Here is a 20,812-nt window from a genome sequence, read left to right as displayed (position 1 = left end):
AGAGTCCCAAACGTTTTGCAAAATAATTGAATAAGTGTGGACAGGGCGTAAAATACGAGACCTCTCACCTTCAGCTGACTGAAATAAGACCTCCACGTGTTCTCCATAAGGTGCAGTCTGTAATGCTTGGTGAAGTATCCCAGGTAAGAGATGAAGGCAGTGATGAGGAGGACATCCCCGCACAAACTCGTCTCCTGTTTCTTGAAGTTTCCGACGGCCTCTGCCCAGCGGACATTCTCAGAGACCAGACCTCCCACCTGAAACACAGACCAAGAGGTTTATTTTTTAACATCACTACAAACACTAAAATCAAATCTAAATTATTATTATTATTATTTTATGTCTGCCGTCGTCTGTCGTCTCAACTATGCACCTACATTAACCCAATTGAGGCCTATAAAAGTAGGAAAATTGCATTGTGCCATATTGATTTTTTGAGAAATCTCAGATCACGATGTGCAACATCAGTAAAAAATTCTTCCTCACTGCAAAAATAACACTGGTGAAAACTGGTTTATCTAACCGAAGATTATAGCCAAAGTGAAGACATTTCTTTTGTAACTTCATCATGGAAATTCATGTTGCTTTGGATAGCAGCAGTTAATTTTTGCACTTTACAGACAACCACATGGATGAATCTGCTAAAATTATATTGAGCTTTTTTATCTATAATTTTTGGGATAATTTGTGAGACCACTGTTTCCCCTACTCACCAGACGGTTGGCCAAAGAAATGGTCCGAGCGGTTGATTCTGCTTCCTGTTGGCACTTGAGCTTGTCTGAAGTGGCTTTCTCAAACTTGGCTGTCAGCTTTGCCAGGTTCTCATTAAGGAGCTGTTAGGCGACAAACCCACGCGCACAGATGCACACACATCCAGAAATAGAGACAAATTGGCAGTCGTTAAAACACAACATGGTCATAAATAATCCTCAAAGACAGAAAACAAAAACAATTAAAGTCTATCTATGAAAGAAACTTGGAAGTGTGAGAAACGTTGGGTAAAATATGAATATATCTAAATTGTATGACTTTGAAATAGAAAGTTAGTATATATATATCTCAATAACTCAGTACAACAGAGTGGCTCACATTGATCTTCTTCTTGATGGCAGTGAGCTTCTTCTGTGCAGCAGCCAGCTCTGCATTGGCCTCGCTCAGCGCCTGACGCTTGGGCTCCACCTCGCAGAAAACCTCATAAAACCTGACGATGTTTAAAACCCAAGAGCACAGACCGGCTGCTGCATTCGACTTGGCTGCCACCAGATCTGGTTGGAACTCTGGGTCCTGGAGACGAACAGATGAATGCAAACATGAACAAATGCAAAATATAACAGCAGCCGTAATGTGGTGCCGTCATTGTTATCATGCTCATGCCTTATAAGTTGAACTTGCCCAGCAGCAGACATAGCACACTGTGCACTGTTAGCGCTTACTTAATGAATAAGGGCTAATTGAAACACTCACCTTGAGGTAGGGCTGAATAGCTTTAAGGCAAGTCGCTGGGATGTTCTCTTTGTCAAAGTTTATGAGGGAGTCCAGGAACGCGTCCACCTTGGCCATCATCACTTTTGCAGCCTTCCAGCTGCGATCCTTGGGGACCTTCCCACGAGGCGCCATCAGGACCATGACGGCTGCAGTGACATTCGTCACAGCGGCCACTGGAGAGCCGAATGACTTCAACTCTGTCAAGTTGTTCTGATATAGAAAAGAGAGGGAATAATGGATGGAAAAGAAAGAGGTATGAATTAATGGAGTTTGAACAACTGCATATCCCTGTAGTCTGCTGGGCGGGGACAAAAATAAAGACTGAGCAAATCAATAAGACACAGTGAAGGGATAAGAGAGTTACTGACCTTATTTAGAGTGTTCAGGGCATCCTGAGCAGCTAGGAGAGCTGGTTCTGCTTTGGCCAAGTCCTCCTCACAGTCTCTCTGTTTGGCAGTGACCCTCACAGCAATGGCTGCCACCTTTTCCTCTTCCTTATCAGCTATTGCTTTCTCCTTGGACACCTTCTCGGTTTCTACCCCGACCACCTGTGGACAGAACACGGACAGTTAATGGTGCAAGTTCAGACAGAGGCTCGGCTTTCACAGCATGTGTATACTGCATGATGTAAGACGTCATCCAGTGTTCAGTTTTAACTTAAGACGTGACAAAGAGGGAATCTAAGTTACGTGTTACATGCATTTCTTAGCAGAGAAATCTCAGAGACAGATATGCCAAAACCTGGACAAATAAAGCCAAACCCCAGATCACACTAGAGTCAGTGTAAGTGAGCAGAAGCCAACACTTTCTAAGAAGGAGAACATGTTCTTGCCTGAATCAGCTCGTCAGCATCATCGTTCTTCTGCTTGAGCTCCACTTCTTGGGCAGCCAGCTTGGCCTTGAGGTCATCCACCTATATGAAAATGAGACACAGAGGCCAGGATGTCAAGAAAATATTATGGCTGATACTGCAGTCATGTGTGTAGATCATCAACATATCATATCTTGTCAAGTTTTAAATGGATGATGTACTGTACCTGAGCTGAGGTGCTGTTGAGCTTCTGCAGGCCGTTCTCCAGCCTCTCCATGTTCTTGGTTAGCTGTTTACTCTTCTGACCCAGCAGGCTGCGGTACAGATTGATCTGCTCCAGGAAAGACTTGGGCGTGGTGTAGTTGTAGCGCCGCTCGTTGGCCAGGTACTCCTTGGATGTCTGATTCACACTCATGTGCACGTATGCCATGAATTTACTGACTGACTCCTTCACTTGAGGCTGTGGGAATTATAAGTTACAGAGCTGGTTACATACTGATTCACACTGAAAGCGGATGACTCTGCAGATTTAGTGGAAAAGCAATATCTCCTGAGGCTCAGGCTCTGAATTTAATTCATGGGTTTCTGGTTTTGCTCTTGAAATTAATATCACATTCATTGTGTCACTGTGCCTGACATTTGAAATTATATTTTCAGGGCATGAACATCATTTTTTGGGTGCTTAATGCTTGTGTGTGTATTAGAGTATGAGCTGCTCTCACTTCAATGATTTCCACCTCCTGTAGGAACTTGTAGCTGACCGACTCCAGCGCCTCCTGTGGCCACTCGTGGAACCAGTCGATCGCCGTGCAGTTCACCACTGCGGGGAACTTCCTGCTGCGAACCCTCAGCTTACTTCCGACTGGAGAGAAACACAGAGCCACCTGCGCACACACACACACACACACACACACACCAAGGTCAAACAGAATTGAGTGTGAAGTCTGATATTGAGATAATTTTCTTTCACAGTCAGACAGAGAAAACAATTCCTGCTCCGATCGGCACTTCTTCGTGGTCAAGAGGGAGAATAGAAAACTGTGCATTCATTATTTGCAGCAAGCATGTGGATTAAAAGCGTGCTGAGCTGTGGGCTGTGTCAGACTGATTTTTGCTGTTGGAGACTAACCAAAGATTAAAACCACACTACTCAATCAATCAACTGCAGTCTGGGGAACTCTGCTACAGTTACCCCTGGCATTCACACTACTCTGGAGTTATAGAGCCACTTAAACAGAGACGTTTTCATCTGGTCATGTTTGGAAACATCTGCTTATCGATTAGGGATGCTTGGCACGCAGAGCTACACGCAGTGACACAGCCCTCAGCAAATTTCACGCAAATATTTTGAGAGAATGACAAGATTTTTAGGGAGAGATTAATGTCAAACTTTGCCCCTGAGGTAAACCACTGAGAATGACTTTTTCTAGATGATCAGTTGTGTAATACAACAGAAACAGCTTCTCCGTCCTATACTTGTGTGTCACCTTGAGTTGTCTGCGAACGCGGTCGATGAAGAACTTCCAGCAGTTTTCCCTCGTATCCATCAATCCAGAGGTGCGGAGCTCTGGTCTCACAGTGCTTATGATGCTCTCCACCTCGTCGTCTGGGAACAGGTCAGGAATCTCTCCTAGAATGGATAAAATGATGCACATTACCAGCAGGAAGACAAGCGAGACTGAAGGCAGAGGTCCAAATGTTTTTCTGTCAAAGAGCTAAACTTCAAACTTGAGAGAACTCTCTGCAACTTTCTTATCTCGTCAGGATCTCAACTGACACTGAGACTCAAATCTAGGTGTGTTAACAGAGCTGGGGGCAGCAGGAGTTCATACAGAGGACTTCTGCTAATGCAGGGATCCACTGTAAGTAATAGCACTCAGCCTTGGTGGAGGTATTCGCTCTATAAGTGTCCGCCTGGTTAAATAAGGAATCCAAAGCAGCCTAAGTGGGCTGACAATACATTTTTTTGCTAGTTAAATTTAAAAGTTGGAAATGCATTTTGTTAAAACAACGACATTTTGGAACTTTTGTTGACCAGTGATCACTCTCACCACGAATAGCAATTACAGACATAGTAACAATGTCACATCATCATTATCTGCTGAGAACAAACGATAGGGAGACTGCTGCAACCTGCAACGTTACAAGGGTTACATGACGACTGCCACATTCTATCTACCTACTAATTCCACAAACATCTGCTGCAGGTGCTGATCTCCATCATGGAAACAATATTCAAATAGCTCCACAGCATCACCACAGCATCACCACAGGCACAAGGAAACAGCCCATTCTAAACAGGCAGGTTAAGAACAGGCACTGCACTAGTAGTAAGTAAAGAGGAGTAAGAATAATCAATATCAATCAATATACCATCTTTCCCAATTCTACCACAAATGATTTAGTACATTTATTTTTTGTAAACTAACTACCAAATGATTCCACTGCTAAGATTGGTACAGAGAATCATTTACCCTAATATTTCATTATGCTATGCTATGTGTTGTGCCCATTGAATGTGGCATATAAATCTACATGTGGCTCTCAGCCGTGCCTGCAATTCCTCACAATGATGTGCTGTGGTTGATGGGTGATGCCATAGAAGCGGCACCGCAGTGATTTTTTGCTGCAGCGAAGCAAAAGCATTTCTCTGTTGCAAAACATGACATGCAGTAATTAGCGGAGCCTGCTGTTACCTGATGCTAGCAGATCGTTGACCAGAACGAGGAACTTCTCGTCTGCCACTTGGGCATCCGTCATTAGTAAAACGGTGCCAATATTCTTCACGCCAGCTTTCATGTAAAGGGCTCCAAGGTCAACCTAGGGATAGGGAGAGAGAAAGAGACATGGAGTGAGAGGGTGACACACACAATGTGACCAGGCTGTTAGAGGCCTAAAGATTTGATGTTGAGACCTGAATACCTGACTACATTTACATGGACATCAATATTCATATATTGACCTGAATAACACAATAGTGTGAATAAGACACCGCCATGTGGGCAGCATTTTCTCATAACCTCAACCTGAATAAAGTCATCCTCGAAATAAGCAATAATTGAATCAAGACATGTGGAGTATTCTACCCTTAGTTGCATTATGTAAACATGTGTATGTCTTCATCGCGTTATTACATCCGATTGGAGTTTTCCCAGCATTTTACAATATGGACATGGCAGTTACCATCTGCCTGACGTCATAGTTATACTTTGCTCTGTAACACGTAAATGGTGATATCAATGAAAAATTATTTTAGCAACAATAGCTAAAATATAGTTGTCTGTATAAACGTGGTCAGTGTGAGGACATATGTGGATTTCTCCCACAGTGTTAACATACTGTAAGGATTATGTCTGTCTTGCCTCAGACGCCACCATGTATACATTTGAACCTCACCTGGCTGATCCGTATGTGTGTTCGAAACTTTTTAAGACTCAATATGAGACAAACTGAACAGCGTTGATAGATGTTTTTGCAGAGAGGTACGTTTGCTGTGTAATTCTCCTCATACCTTCAGGTCAGCGATCCCGTAGCCTTTCTTCAAGGTGATCTGGAAAACCTCTAGACTGGAGATGAAGGCAGCCAGTCGGGTCAGACTCTGCTTGCCACTGCCGCCCACTCCGACCAGCAGCGCATTACCCCGTGGAGACTCCAGGATTCGGTTAATGCGGCAGCTACATGTGGAGGTGCAGAGAGATGGGGGAAGGAGTTATACAGGTTCATGTGTGAAATGGAACTGTTAAGACCGAAACACCTTGGAAGCCACTGGCTTTCCTTTTCAGACAAAAACACTTTTTCTTTACTCCTTCTGTATTCTCGCCACACAGTCCCAGAGGTTTGCAAAACTTCCACTTACACGTGAGCCATGGCATCCTCAAACAGCACCAGGTTTAGGGTGGCATTGATCTCATTGTAGTTGTCCAGCCCCTCCAGCAGGGTTTTGTTGAGGCTGCTCCAGGACTCTGCAGCCATGTACTTGGGCTCCCCCAGCCCTTGGGCAAAGTGGCAGTATAGGTTCATCTCCTTGGTCTGCTCTAGAGTCTCGTCCATGTCCTTAGGGAGGGATACACAAACACATATTGCAGTGGTAAACATAGGAATACACATGCTACCCCTGTCAGCATAACATTAGTGTTAAGCTTAAACAGTCTGGACAGGGACACAGCTGAATATCACAGCTGCGCAGAGGGTGACCTAGTTCATTTTCACCGTAGCAACTATTGGGCAACAAATTATTTCACTGGAGAGATTTGCTCTGTGGTCTCTAAAGATATTCTTGTTTGCGTGTAAAGAAAACATGCTGCATATTGTTCTGTGGCACGGGGGCAAATTGCCGTTCGTTTGCAGAAGGTGTGAGCTTTAAATAATATATTCTAGAGTGGATTACTTTTCTTCTCCTTCTATTTCTGTGTGTGTCTGTACACATAGACTTGTCAGGATCTTCATTGTGCCATGACTAGTGTGCATGCAATAGAGCCAGAGAGGGTAGTGAGGGGAGCAGTGGACAGAAAACCATTAAAATGTTTTCCAATTTGCTGGGTTGACAGCACAGACCCTGACAGCCAGGCCCCCATACCATACTGATTAATATTCTCACTAACCCTCTCCTGGCCCTCTGTCCCATCACCACCCACCCACTCCCTGCTCCCTCCTTCTTGTCTTCCTAGGCTGAACTTTGTAAAAAACTCTTACCTCATAGAACTTTTTCACTGTGTCCACCTGCAGTTTATCAAAGGCCTGGAAGTCCTGCTCTTCCACCAGCTTGTCTCTGTAGACCCGGTTGCACTCGTGCAGGTAGATTTTCAGCAGGTCCGCAGGGGCTTTCAGACACTCGCTGGTACAGAAGAGAATGCCCTGGGCAGAGATGGGGGGAGAGCAATGCTTAGAGTTTCATACCAGAGGTTAATTTGGCCCATTAACACCAAGAGGAGGGAAATACAGCACACACTCTGGGTAAATCAATGGATATTGAGTGGGCAAGCTCAGAAAAATAACAGCAGTGCTTTCCTTTCATTGCACGGTCTCAGAAGTGTTCATATCTGAGCCCACTGATTGTGACAATTGGCTGCTAAATCCAGTGTAATGCTGCAGATGGGGGAGGTGTGCTGTGTGTTTATTTGTGTGCGTGTGTACTGAGCCAGAATTATCGCCACTTCTCCAGATCTACAAAAGTCAAGATGTTTTTTCCCCTGTATGTGTGAATGAACTAATCCTTTGACTTTTAATTGGTTTAAATTAGTGACAGAAAAAAGGAAAAGGGGGTGAAGTGAAGAAGCCACAACTCCCAGGCAACTCCTGACATTTCATTGTGAAAAGATTAACCTGAGGTCATTCTTTTCTCTCAAAGAACGTCTATGTGGATTAATCCTTCTCATACACTTTCTATCTATGTTTCACCTGGAAGATGTTGGAGAGATCTCTCAGGTTGAAGATGTAGTGGAACTTGATTGCGGTGGGCAGGAAGGAGGAGGAGATGCGCTGGTGCAGGGCCAGGGCTAACTGGACCAGGGTGGAGCAGCTCTTCTGCAGGGCAGTGGTGAAGCCTGCTCCTTTCAAGTGATGAGACAGGATGGAGGTGTAGATGGTGCTCAGGGCCTCAGCTCCAGGAAATGACAGAGCAAAGACTGAGAAGTGCCGCTGTCGGAGACACAGAACAAACAAGGCAACAGTAAAAATGTTGTTCCTCAACCTGTGAATGTTTGCAGCATCAAGTAAATGTGCCTTTTAAATTCAAATATGACGATCTTTAATCATCATTAATAATTAACATGACAATGAAGTGGAAAAGTTTAGTTAAACTTCTTCAAAGCATTGAGATATTGTTGTCAAAGGGATTGGGACGGACAACTTGAAAACATAATGTCTCTGGCCACTGGCTGTCACTGGCAAGGAGTCTTGAAAAAAGAAATTAATCCCCACCTAATCTTAAACATATTAAAATAAAAACCTAATAATAATCAGGATGCATGTAGACCTACTCGGTATATCTCAAAACAAAACAAACAAAACAACAAAATGCAAACAAACCATGTGGCCAGAAGGGTGTGTGTGTGTGTGTTTGTGTGTGTGTACCTGCAGTCGTGGATTGATGGTGAAGCTGCCAGCTGTGGGGTTCATGCAGGACACGTATTGAACGTTCTTTATTTCCTTCAACACCATCTTAGTACGGTCATACCTGAGAGTACACACACAAAAAAATCATTATTTAACGGCCTCGATATGCACAGAAAACAGACAACCTAGCTCCCACACACCCGAACACCTTCCCCACACTTATGCCGATATGTATGCCTCAGCTCCCACTTAAGCTGGCGTGGCTCAGTAAAACCCTCCTTCCTCTCAATTTCATACCTGAAATCCTCCCAGCATATCTCTAATGGGCTGACTGTGTCTAAGCCAGTCAGCCTGTGTCTGACGCAGTGGAACCATGTTCAGAATGGCCTCACTGTGTCAGAGAGATGAGCAACAAAATCCTTTTAAGGGGAATCATACAAATGCTGCTCTCACATTTGACTTTTGACTCTTATAGAAGCTGTAGCACATTGATACTGAAGCGGGGATCTGTCTGAATACTAAAGGGGAAGCGTTTTTAGCAGAAAGGCTGCTCATGTGAATTATTAGGGTATTACACCTATCAGCTGCTGGCACTCCATTATCTGAATGATCCTCTTCTGTGTTAATACATGGAGAAAATGTCTGAAAGTGTCCATCATTTAAGCAATTACAGCATGGAACAGTTTCCCCGCTTCCACCCAGGAAGACGGTCTAGACATAATATTCTTTTTTTAAACTGCACCGTCATGTACCCATGTTTACTCATACTTACAGGAAATGTGTCATAGCTGCAGTATAGCTGCAGTATAATGTCATAGCCTTACCAGTGATTATAGTCCATGTGTTGCCGTATGAGTGTGTGAGGCTGCACGGTGCCATATTCATCCACTTCAGGCATATTCATGTCATCTAAGAAGTAGATGAGTCTTCTGCTGCCTGGAGGTCCATAGTTACGCCCTGCTTTCTTCTCTAGGGGCTTCTCCAGCACCGCTGTGTGGGAGAGGAGTGAGTTAATTTTTAAAATGTATTTTAGCAATGAAAATCCATTTGCATTGTTTCCTGTCTTTCTCTTTTAAGAAATAAGTATTTTTAGTTCTGAAACCATTTATGCACTGTTACACCAGTATTGGTAAAAACCCAAATGATATCAACCCTGAATATGAAGCTATGGTGTCATGCAATGTTTGATGCGTTAGACACCATAAAAAACAGACGTCTTTTAAGGGACATAGTTTCACCTTTAAAGGCCTATTATTCACATGGAAAATAATAACAATTCAACTACAGGGTTTGGTATAGCCAAACCCAAATCCTAACACCTAAGGGCAGGGGCAAAATACAGAGATCGTGACAGCATAACTACATTAGTACTATGAAATGCTTAAATATATATATATGTATATATATATATATATAGATATATAAAAATTAATATCTGCAGCACTAAACACTGTTTACGAAGTTAAATCAATCAGACGTTAATATTTTCTGTATCCGTTGTATAAAGCCTGATTAAGTGCAGGGTTATTACCTTGAAGCATAGCAGATGTAGTGTAGTAGTTGAAGGGCGCATTTTTAATCATGTATTTTTCTGAGTCCAACGATCCCAGTTTGTCCCCAACGAGAACGGACTTCCCGTTCCCAGCATTCCCCACCAACATGACGGGCTTTCGGAGCTCCAGGAGGCGGTCCATGAAGTAACGGACTCGAATGGTCTCTGTCGTGTGGACCAAGCATGCCTGCACATGGGTAACACACAAACACACATTTGCATAATCACCAAATACAATAGGGATAAGTAATGTCTATTCTAATTATCAAATAATCTGAATAATAAAACCTTTTTCTGTAAAATGTAAAAAGGTAGAGAATGCCTATTAGAAGTTCCTGGATTTCCTAAGAAGTTTAAAGTTGACAGAGTTTCCTAGTGGACAAACCATGTTTCTAAATGACCTCAAACAATCTGGATGTAACTGGATGTAAAATCCTTATAACAAGCTGTTGTACCTGAAGTGGTGTATCTGCGTCCATGTCAAACTTGGGCACTATTTTGGACCATGGTTCAAACTTCTTGGTCTCGGGGTCGATGTAGTAATCAAACACAGTTCCCTGGGATGGGAACTTGATGGTTTTGAACTCAGACACCCACCACTTGCTGAACTGAACTCTGTAGTCGACCAGCTATTCAGAGAACACACGCAGAGATACGAGGGTCAATACTCAATACAAAATAACTTCCTTCCTGCTTTTTTCTCCTCCATACAGCAGCTATGGATCTGTGCCTCTCAGTTCCATTGGTGTGAATATGAAGCGGAAGACAAATAAACAGCAACAACACAGAGACGCAGCTGCAGCAGCTGAAGGGTAGAAAATGAGAGGTGGCAGGCCCATCTATCCGTCTGTCTGATTCAGACAGTGAAGTAGCCTCATCACCTGCTGCCTGGCAGCTCCCCACCTTCCTCTCTGCCCCCCCACCTCTTGGTACCTGTCTCCTCTTTTCACTACCAACTCTCCAGTCAATAAAACCACTTAGCATTTAAATGCATTTGTGATGGGAAAATAAAGTGGAGTACATTTGCACCAAGGGGAGAGAAACTTTATCCCATAACTTAGACGGACGCACTTACTGTACAGCGCTAACTGGATTGCTTAGCAACTGCTTGCTACTGTGTGGCTCTCCTGCTTATCTACATTCAGCCATCCTGTGAGATGTTGAGCAGGAACAGAGTCCACTTTATTGTCAAAGATCACTCCTCTCTTTTTAAAAAGCCAACTCAGAATAATTTTGAGTTGCGTAGGCGTCATCGAGGCATTAATAATACTGAGGAATACCCATAATGCAAGTGCAAAAAACTCTTTCAGGAAGGAAGGTGGAAATCATTCAGCTGTTTCACTTACGTCCCATTCTTCTCCCTGTTTATGCAACCACCTAGTAAGTATCTCACATGGCCAGAGGCCCACACATTACCTGGTCCTGGAACATGGCTCCCCCAAAGGCCCAGACCGCAGCAAAGACAAAATACAGCTCGTAAAGTTCCAAAGACGAGTCTGGTGGGGTGTTTTCTGGAATCAGCAGACACTCCAGCAAGTAGCACAGCGTCTGGACCATACTCTGCTCAGGGATGGGGATGATTTTCTTGAACCTGAGCAAAGACACACATATTTCATTAGATTCAAGCATTACAACTGACTTGTGTGACTCATTGGGTAAGAATACGAGGTGCTGTGCCGAAAGAGTTAAAAAAAAGCTCAAAATCTGATTTAACTTTTTGGATTGTATCACAAATATTTAACAGAAACTGGATGATGGATTTATAAGCTGTGGCATAGTGGTGCATTTCTCAGGTTTTTGGCCTCTCATAGAGGACAAAATATTCCTCCTCTGCTTCCTGTTTTTCTTCTCTGCTCCAATAGCAGTGGTGACAGAGGAGTTAGAGGAGGCGAGTGGTCCTGTGCAACAGAAGAGAATGCAGGACAGCATCCAGTTCTTCTGAGTCAGACCCGGTTTGCTCCTGTCCAAACCGCCCACTTCTGCACAGTCCCTCCCCCAAGATATGTCACACCCCAACATCCTGCTTCAACTGGTAGTGACTGTGAGCTAATGTTCATAGCGACACAGAGCGGCCGAGGAGCTGCTTACCTCAATCTGAGGACGTCCAGGCAAGAGGGAAGGTACTTGTCGAACAGTATGGTCAGGTTGGCCTTCTCTGAGTGAACCTCCCTCCTGTCAATCCAGCTGTATACTGGAGGGTTCCACCCAAGGTCTGCTTGGTTTATGTACAGGATGCCTGGAGAGAACACAGGTACAATTATGAATAAAAAAGTGGCCTGGCAATGTTTGATATTTTTTGCCAAATAAATAACTTATTTCAGTGATTAATCAATTTTCACATTAGGTGCAGTCATTTTAATACTTGTAAAAATATAAATGGTTATTGCAGCTCTGAGGATATCAGATCCTCATCAGGCACAAATTTATTCCAAGCCGGCATGAACTGCAATCCCTGACTATCTGTCTACTCAAAAATGACTGATTGTTTAAAACTAGATTTTTGATAAGAGCAAAGAAAGACAAAACGCAAGAACTACCTGCTCTTGACACTGTGGCGGGGGTAGCAGTGCGGAGGTGGCTGATCTCGAACAACAGCCTCATGGTGGGGTTGAGAGTGATCCGCTCGTTACTGGCCAGAGTCAGCACCTAACAGAACCAGACACAATGCATGAAGATATCACTGAGAGGGAATTTGCTCCATTTGTGCTTCCTCCTAAAACAGTTCTACAATATACTGTCACTTTTTTATTGTTTGTGTGGAGAGCTTTTTATAAACAGTCTATGGTGCAGAGTGCTCATCCTACTTTGATTATCTGCATATTTATCATATTATCATTTCTATTCTGAATAAAAGACTATAAGTCAACGCATTTACAAACAAGCACACACACAATGTTCAACTTGCTCACACCTTGTTGTCATCCATGACTGTGTTGAGGGACTCAATCCACATTGGATCAATGTCTCCATCCAGAACAATCCACTTAGGCCCGCTGTGAGTGACATTGGACAGATCACGCATTATGCTGGAGAAAAGGCCTGCAGGAAGAGAGAGATCACACTCTGGTTAGTCTAGGCTCATGTCGCTCTGTCATAAACTTTTTCTACATGACTCCTGCATCACCATCTTTCCACTCTCTGGTGGCTGGGTTGATGATCCCGAAAAGCTCGTCATTGGTCACAGCCTTTGGGTTGAGGTCGGTCCACACAGGTTTGCGCTTCATGTTCTGATAGGTCCGCTGGAGTGACCTCAGCACCTGACTCTTCCCTGTGCCGGTGTTCCCGATCACAAACACAGAGTGGCGCACGGCCAGCAGCTCCTCCAGCTGCACCACCTATAAAACAAACAGGGTGAAACATTTTAGATAATGCTTTGTCTTCGTCACATGGAGGCACACAGATCGTCATTGGACCGTTTACAGAGCGATATAGAATTTCATGGGCTGCAGCACTCAGTCCACTGTATCCTCGATGTTCTAGTTTCAGTGAATATAATGCAATGCAGACTGACAGGGTAGCGTGCTGCAGCTCCCTCTGGAAACCCATAAAGGATAAGCAGTATCGATAATGGATGGATGAATAAATGCTACAACTCCAAAATCTAGTATCTGATAAATTGTTAAGGATGAAATCCCCATTCAGGGACTTTGCCTTTGCTTCTCAAACAACTTGAGTTTGCCTTTATCCTTGGTTTAGCAACATTTTAACTTTCACATCTTTTACATCAGCAGACAAGCATGAGACCTCTCAGCAGGCTGTCAAGGAATCGTGTTTCCTCTACCTTGAGTATGAAATTGTCCTCAGCCTGTAACTTCAAGTCCAGGATGGACGCCTTCACGTGCTTCTCAAAGTCCAAATCTCTCTTCCTGGGCACGTCCAGGGCAGGAAACAGATCTCCGATCAGCCCCATGAACACTGGCATGTCGTCTGTCACAATCTTGGGGATGTTGAAGTCTCTCAGTGCTCGCATCAGCACCTGGTCCTCTGCTCTGTCGGGGTCTCCTCTCTTCAGGGAGCCGGCCACCACCAGCACTGACTTAATGGCTCGTAGGCCCCAGTCATAGTGGTCCTTTGATAAAGACCAGAGAAATATCAGTGAGCAGAGGAAAATACACAAATACACATGAATCGTCATCCTGCTTGAACAAAAACTAAATCCAAATTTTCAATTCATCACCGGTTCATTTAACCAATTCGAACATAATAAACATGATAAGAATATAATCCTAACTCCATTTAAAAACATCCATCCACCCTGAAATATAAAGAAAACAGTGCAGCACTAGTTCACTTATTATTTTGAGTGCTGGATAAAACTCCTATAATATCCATTATGGGACTCACAGTAGAACTTATCGGATGGAATTTACAGCAGGCTTAAAATCATCTTTGTTCTGCAATGTAACTTTCAACAGACAAATTCAAACTATCTCTTGTTCTCATTTTCTGGCTGTGAAGTGTAAATAGATGTGTATATTCTATAAACAGGTCCGATGTGTAATTGAAGAGATCAGACAGTACCTGTTTGGACAACAGCTCTTTACACAGTGTGTAGAGAGTGATAAACTTCCTAGCAAGGACCCGGGCGTCAATAAAGCCCTCAGCCACCAGCATGATTTCACAGATCAGCTCGAAATCTGGCACCACCATGGCACAGGGTCTGTGGAGATGTGGACAGAACACATTCAAATGAGCTCAGTTCTTGTTCATCATCATAATTCTAGACAAATAAATGTTTTTGTCATCCACAGAGCATCATTTGACCATTAACTCTTGGTAATTTTATCATTTCATTTTGACAACATGTGCATTAACTACAATTAATGTAAATCTGAATTTCTCTGGATAATCATATGAGTAAAAGATAGCAGGTGGTAGCTAATGAGAAAACTGAGTCATTTTACTCACCTGAACAGAGCCTTCAGGTTCTCAGGAAGCTCAGTCCTGCCAGCGTAGCCGGGATTCATTGTGATGAAGATGCCGACGGTCGGGCAGAGATTCACATCCTCTCCCATGAAATTAAATCTCTCCTTCTTATCTCGAATGGCGTCCTGGATACTCTTGACCTGCACATGAATACAAAAGAAACACAATGAAATGTCACTGTATGGGCGTGCGATCAGCTTTACTGGATGGATAAAATGCCAAGGCAGTGGCCCAGACAGGTTTTCCATCTTCTACCCTCAAATCAGATCAGAGAAGCCTCTGATTATAGAGAGGCTCTGGGGTCCAAAGGTGCCAGCTTTGGTAAATTAGTCTTATAGCTGAAGCAATTTACGCCTGCAATGGGCGATGAAGAGGCTATTTACTTCCTCAACTCTGTTTTCAAAGGCTTATTTTCGCCTCAACTTGATATGGATGGACCACCCCCTCAGATAAAATGAAAAGTTTCACATTTAAGCCCCATACACTCAGGGTGCAAACACACAATGACGTCTCGACCTGAAAGAGATTTTGGGAGGCAGCAGAACTGGACTTGTTCTCACCTGTACGGCCACCACAGACAGCACCTCCACTGAGATCCTGTTAAACTCGTCAAAGCAGCCCCACGCCCCCGTCTGAGCCAGGCCTTTGTAGATGTTCCCACAGGACTGGTGGACACAGAAAGACAAAGATATTCAGATTGACACAGTGGGACAGGAAGTCGTTCTGTTAGGCTCCTTTTTCTCTCCAATTACAGGGCCATGGAAACCTTCTCTGATGCAAACTGGAGCTGACTAAACTCGTATGTGTGCCTGTGTGTGTGCCTGTGTGTGTGTGTGTGTGTGTGTGTGTGTGTGTGTGTGTGTGTGTGTGTGTGTATGCATAACTGAGTATGAGTAACACTGTGAGGCTCTGAAGCCTGTGTTCCTCCTGGAGTATATTAGCACTTCACTCTGACACCTTGCTCTAGAGTGTATAGCCTCGACTACAGACGCACATGTGTTAGCAGCAGCTCACCTTGTAGTCCATCTGCTCGGAGCAGTTGAATACGTAGACCATGATGCCCAGAGCTCTGCCCAAGTCTTTGGTCGTCTCAGTCTTGCCTGTCCCAGCGGGACCTGCTGGAGCTCCACTCATGATCAGATGTAGGGACTGGGTCAGGGTGATGTAGCATCTAAACACACACACACACACACACAATCAATTGAAACTGCTTAATGTAGCAACAGTAAGCGAAAGCTTGAAATGCACCTTCATATTGTGTTGCCCTTCAGTCGCAACAAAGGCCCAAAGAAGGAAACCAACATACCTGTCAGTTAGAGGAGTGATGACTAATCGTGGAGTGTTGCCCAGGTATTCATAAGAGTAGATAAAGCGGGCATCACAGATGTTGGCAAAACAATGCTTCTCCTTCTCGCCCCAGCAGTGTCTCATCTGAGAGAGCCACACAAACTCCTGAGAATTCTCCACCTTAAAGAAAATAAAACTGACTTGAAACAAAGATTGACAAAAACATAACCAGTGCTTTTATCACCTTCTAATCATGGTGATGAGACACCTTGCTTGAATAACTTGACAGCATCACACACTGGTTATATCCTCTCAAAAATGCAGCTGTCATGTCTGCAGAAGAGTTTATATATGATATGTTCTTAACCAGATTTATGGCCCCCTGCTTACCTTCTGTGTGATCATCTTGGACACCACGTCTCTGGCGTGGACGTCAATAGTACAGATGGTCATCACCTTCTGCCGATCGCCCGGCGTGAGCTTGCCAACCAGCATGGAGATGAGGGTGTTGAGCTGGGTCACCTGTTTCTTGTAGTAGTCCTTCATGGAGTTCTCATAGCCCTCCTCCAGCCGGGTGAAAGCCATGCCAACGTCAGACGTCCACCAGATCTGAGAGCAGGTCAACGCCACCTGAATCCCAGGCAACAAAAGGTAGAAAAAAAGTGATGGAATTAATGTTAATGTGCTTTTTTCATTTGCAGCCAAAGAGGAGGAGAAGTTGTAACAGTAACGAAGAGCTGGAAAATGTACTGCATCCTTGCACGCAGGCAAGCAGGTTAGATTATCATTTTATGTCCAAATTAAATGATTGGTCGCGTTTATTACAGTCCTGCAAGGGCCAGCAACATCGTCTTTTTTTTCAAACAAATTTATGTCTTGAAGGGTTCCATTATCATAGCACGCACATATTTGTAATCGTACTGTTCAGAATACTAAACTCTGTGTGTAAAACGTTAGTGAGTGTATGGACTGGGTTGAAATGTCCATGGGAGACACAGACGTGACTTTGGAACAGATCCATCAGATGTTAGAGAAGGTGATTAATGGGAAAAAATCCCCAAAGAGAGTGTCGTCAGTTAAATCGATGCATACTGAGCCTGTTTTTACCTGAGCTGGATAGTCAAACAGCCACTGCTCTCTGGGTTTCTCCTCGTAGGCCACCACTGCCTCAGTCATCTCATGGCGAACTGTGGAGCGCATGGAGTCCATCACGCGGTTCAACCACATCTCCACCTAACATAGGCACGCACACACACACACACACACACACACAGGCCCATTAATACAAATGGCGACAAATATTGCATTGTCTGTCACGTAAGCACCAATGGGGTCTCTTATCAATGGACCCTAATGAGGTCATTAATAAGCATTAGAGTGAATGTGGAGTCAGGCAAATACTATGGGATGTAATGGAAAATTAATGGATTTATGGGCTTTGATATGCAAAAGCCCTGAGGGGTAATGACAGACTAAATTTCATTTGTGTCCTTTGTTGAGGGTTATGATATCTGTATTTGCTAAATATTTTCCTCAATGTCTTTCCATTACTGAAAAGGGCAGGTAAGTGAATTTTCTCATCTATCGCAGTCATCTGCAGACAGCCATAGTGACACTGTCAGCCTGACGCCTAACACAGACCAAGATAATGAGTCATTGGAAGTTGCCGAACCACAATTTTAAAGATGTGACAAAGTTTCCAGGTCTCTTTTACCTGTCCAGTGCAGTCACAGGGCTTCATAAAGGGGACGTACTCGTCCTCTCTGCTGTACATGCCCAGTCCAGTCTTAGAAGGATTCCCTTTTCCATCCTCTTCAAATCGCATCTTAGCCATGTTGTCGAACAGCTTAGACAGATGCTTTTGGACCTGAGTAAACACACAGACACATTAAGCTCGGGCTCAATTTACACTCAGCTCACGGTCTGACTGGTATTCTCTTTGACACTGCATAAATAAATAAGCCACCTGGTGAGGGTTGGTCCCATTAGACAGGATGTCCAGCAGATCAGCTGACGAGATGAAGTAGAATCTCGGGAAGGCCAGACGCTTGGTGTCCAGGTATTCTGCCAGAGCTTTTTCACAGAGAGATAGTCTGTAGAGACATAAACAGTCAGTCTATTTGTGAGACCGCCCCCGATAACATATGAAGAAGAAACAGAAAGACGACTCACCTGCTCTGCATGTCCTCAAGCGTAGGAAGGAGCCCTGGTTTATTGGTGGCCTCCACTACGTTCGGAGTTTGTTGCAATTCGTTTGCCAGTTTTTTGAAATTGGTGTCAATGTCCTCGAAGCGGCTGGAGTCCTGAAGAGGATTTCACAAGGGAACACGGTCAGGGGATTTAGGTTCCCACAAGAGAGACAGGAGAATCACAGGTTTAATAGCAAACATCTGGGTTAAGCACAGCCCGAACATCAGGAGAGCAATTAAAAAAGTTGTGTAATCTCAGATCTTAAACTGAGAGTATGGGCTAATTAATGCATTCCTAATTAACAGCTATAACAGTCATGCTATCTGGGTTCATATGGCAACAACAAGGGTGCAGCCCTGCATGAATATGAGCTTGTCAATGATGTGTACCTGAAATATAGAGCTGTAAGTGTGTGTGTGTGTGTGTGTGTGTGTGTGTGTGTGTGTGTGCATATGTATCCATCTAATCAGACTGTGGTTGAGTTGTTTGTAACCTCAGGCAGCTGTGAGCGTATGTCCTCAGAGCCAATGAAGATGCTCTCTAGATGGGTCCACGTCCGCTGAACCTCGAACCACATGGAGATGACAGAGTCTGCAACAGACAGTTTGTTCTGCCACGACGACACCTCATCCAGGAAGTGCCCAATGTACTTGGACGTCATGAGGTTCTGCAGCTGGACCTGGTTGTCCTCCAGCGTCTCAATGAGCTCCTCGTCCGTGCGCAGCAGAGGCACCTGGGTGCGGTGGTGGGGCTCGTACTGGAACTCCATACCTGTGTGTGATCGACAAAGTCAGTGGACTGGTCACAAATTCTGGAAAGCAAGATGAAAAACTCGTGTGGTAAAACTTCACGTACCTGTCCATGTGGTGTCGAGCTCTGAGAGGACTTTCTCCATCCCCATCTCTTTAACAGCCTTATCCACGATTCCTCTCACCTCCTCTTCAAAGCAGTGCAGGTCGAGCTTCAGCAGGTCGGCCAGAGTGGTGTCCTGCTCACAGAAGACAAAATCAGTACTTTACCCAGACTTCAGATGAGCTGCATTACATTTCATAATAATATTTGGAACATGTGACAGGTGAGCACAGGCTGTGATTGCTGGTTTCAGTTAACAAGGGACAAGCACCCATGACTGACGATCATCAACAAACTGCAGATCTGCAGTTTCCATCTATCTCTGTCACCAACAAACAAGAAACTAAAATGCTCACTTGCACCACCTGCAGGCAATGACAATAACTAAGGAGCGTTACCCAAAGAATTAATTCAATCTATGGCAGTAGTGGGTCAAAGCTCCCTTAAAAGGGAGGTTGATGGTAAAGACTTAGGTCAAACTGTCCCCTGTTACTTTCCTTTCCAATAGTTGGCCAGAGCTCATTTTATAAGGTACTTTGCATTTAAAAAAATATATAATAATGTGTGTGCCTCTTTAAAGTTCTAGTAGCACACTATTAACACTATTATTTGTTTATTTCAATATCAAAAATTGTTGCAAGTGCACTAATAATTCAACAATAAAATGAAAACATTCACCCAAAGCAATGAACAGAATTAAAACAACAGAGTGCTCGCATTGCTTATCTTTAAGAATAAATTGCAAACCTGGTCCATGGTGAAGCGGACTCCAGTGGCGGCCATCAGCTGATGCCAGTGGTGTTCTCGTATGGCTGGGTTCTGGAGCTCCGCCACAGCCCGGAGGGAGATAAGGAGGTTTTTCACCGTGCTGTCGAGACCTCCGTAGGCGTCCCACGCTCTAACCTACAGGAGACAGAGGGCAGGAATGACTTCAAGGGCTTTTGACAGGCTTTGGCTTAAAGCTACAATTTCAGATTTAATTTCAGTTTCATTTATTCCCCTAAAAAATTAACTAAGTTGACATTAATTCAGGTACACAGAGGCCTTGCTCAAGGGTGCACACACACACACACAGTTGCGGCATAAAATAAAGACTTTACACTAAGCCCCCAACCCCATTGTTTGCTGTTACTATGCCAGACAAGCTACAGGCTATTATCTTGCACAGCAGTTTACAGTAATTAGCATCTGTAGGGTAATAAACAGGGCTACAAATCTATAATTACCACCAATGTGTAGCTGAGATAATGGTGATTCAGTTGGGAATTAGTGTTGAATGTACATTGTCTGGGGTTGCTTGAGTGTAAACTTCTCCCAAATACAAAATGGAGGATGGAAGAATAACTGTTCATCCATTCATGTGCATCAACCTCTATACTACTGTAAGTTATATTTCCTGGTCTTGCCCGTTCTCCCCCCTCACCGCTTTATCCAGGCATCGTATATCTTTAGAGAAGCGTTTACACTCCAGGTCCATGTCCTCCACCTGGACATCTCTCCACAGAGTTGTTGTCCATGCAGCGATGTTAGACTGCACCATGGTGATCATGTCCCACAGTTTCCTCAGCAGGCCCACCTCACGCCTTGGGGATGAAATGGACAAAGTAAATTTAACTGAATTATTGGCTTCAAATATGGCACAGGACTTTTGTCTG

At 44.0% G+C, this 20,812-nt stretch overlaps 1 protein-coding gene across 2 annotated transcripts in view; it reads right to left on the bottom strand.

Annotated features, from left to right (window-relative positions):
- LOC109645075 (dynein axonemal heavy chain 9-like) overlaps positions 1 to 20,812 on the bottom strand; it is a 42,990-nt gene that overhangs the window by 9,568 nt on the left and 12,610 nt on the right. For both annotated transcript variants that reach the window (XM_069517207.1, XM_069517206.1), the window contains exons 23-60: positions 20,581 to 20,740; positions 19,905 to 20,060; positions 19,161 to 19,293; positions 18,799 to 19,076; positions 18,288 to 18,418; positions 18,082 to 18,208; positions 17,830 to 17,982; positions 17,223 to 17,348; positions 16,506 to 16,745; positions 16,135 to 16,295; positions 15,843 to 15,999; positions 15,389 to 15,493; positions 14,811 to 14,968; positions 14,424 to 14,562; positions 13,684 to 13,971; positions 13,027 to 13,237; positions 12,814 to 12,941; positions 12,440 to 12,548; positions 11,991 to 12,138; positions 11,319 to 11,493; positions 10,358 to 10,531; positions 9,882 to 10,089; positions 9,175 to 9,340; positions 8,369 to 8,471; positions 7,694 to 7,933; positions 6,989 to 7,150; positions 6,153 to 6,349; positions 5,808 to 5,970; positions 4,993 to 5,116; positions 3,784 to 3,926; positions 3,019 to 3,180; positions 2,523 to 2,756; positions 2,318 to 2,398; positions 1,854 to 2,033; positions 1,465 to 1,695; positions 1,090 to 1,284; positions 714 to 833; positions 69 to 257 (exon numbers count right to left, since the gene is read on the bottom strand). In XM_069517207.1, coding sequence (XP_069373308.1) covers positions 69 to 257; positions 714 to 833; positions 1,090 to 1,284; positions 1,465 to 1,695; positions 1,854 to 2,033; positions 2,318 to 2,398; positions 2,523 to 2,756; positions 3,019 to 3,180; positions 3,784 to 3,926; positions 4,993 to 5,116; positions 5,808 to 5,970; positions 6,153 to 6,349; positions 6,989 to 7,150; positions 7,694 to 7,933; positions 8,369 to 8,471; positions 9,175 to 9,340; positions 9,882 to 10,089; positions 10,358 to 10,531; positions 11,319 to 11,493; positions 11,991 to 12,138; positions 12,440 to 12,548; positions 12,814 to 12,941; positions 13,027 to 13,237; positions 13,684 to 13,971; positions 14,424 to 14,562; positions 14,811 to 14,968; positions 15,389 to 15,493; positions 15,843 to 15,999; positions 16,135 to 16,295; positions 16,506 to 16,745; positions 17,223 to 17,348; positions 17,830 to 17,982; positions 18,082 to 18,208; positions 18,288 to 18,418; positions 18,799 to 19,076; positions 19,161 to 19,293; positions 19,905 to 20,060; positions 20,581 to 20,740 — 6,355 coding nt within the window. The remainder of the gene's footprint in view (positions 1 to 68; positions 258 to 713; positions 834 to 1,089; positions 1,285 to 1,464; positions 1,696 to 1,853; positions 2,034 to 2,317; positions 2,399 to 2,522; positions 2,757 to 3,018; positions 3,181 to 3,783; positions 3,927 to 4,992; positions 5,117 to 5,807; positions 5,971 to 6,152; positions 6,350 to 6,988; positions 7,151 to 7,693; positions 7,934 to 8,368; positions 8,472 to 9,174; positions 9,341 to 9,881; positions 10,090 to 10,357; positions 10,532 to 11,318; positions 11,494 to 11,990; positions 12,139 to 12,439; positions 12,549 to 12,813; positions 12,942 to 13,026; positions 13,238 to 13,683; positions 13,972 to 14,423; positions 14,563 to 14,810; positions 14,969 to 15,388; positions 15,494 to 15,842; positions 16,000 to 16,134; positions 16,296 to 16,505; positions 16,746 to 17,222; positions 17,349 to 17,829; positions 17,983 to 18,081; positions 18,209 to 18,287; positions 18,419 to 18,798; positions 19,077 to 19,160; positions 19,294 to 19,904; positions 20,061 to 20,580; positions 20,741 to 20,812) is intronic.

This window comes from Paralichthys olivaceus, chromosome 21 (assembly GCF_024713975.1).
Source record: "Paralichthys olivaceus isolate ysfri-2021 chromosome 21, ASM2471397v2, whole genome shotgun sequence".
Classification (NCBI taxonomy): domain Eukaryota; kingdom Metazoa; phylum Chordata; class Actinopteri; order Pleuronectiformes; family Paralichthyidae; genus Paralichthys; species Paralichthys olivaceus.
Note: the sequence above shows the minus strand (reverse complement) of the source record. Positions and strands in the feature narration are given on the sequence as shown.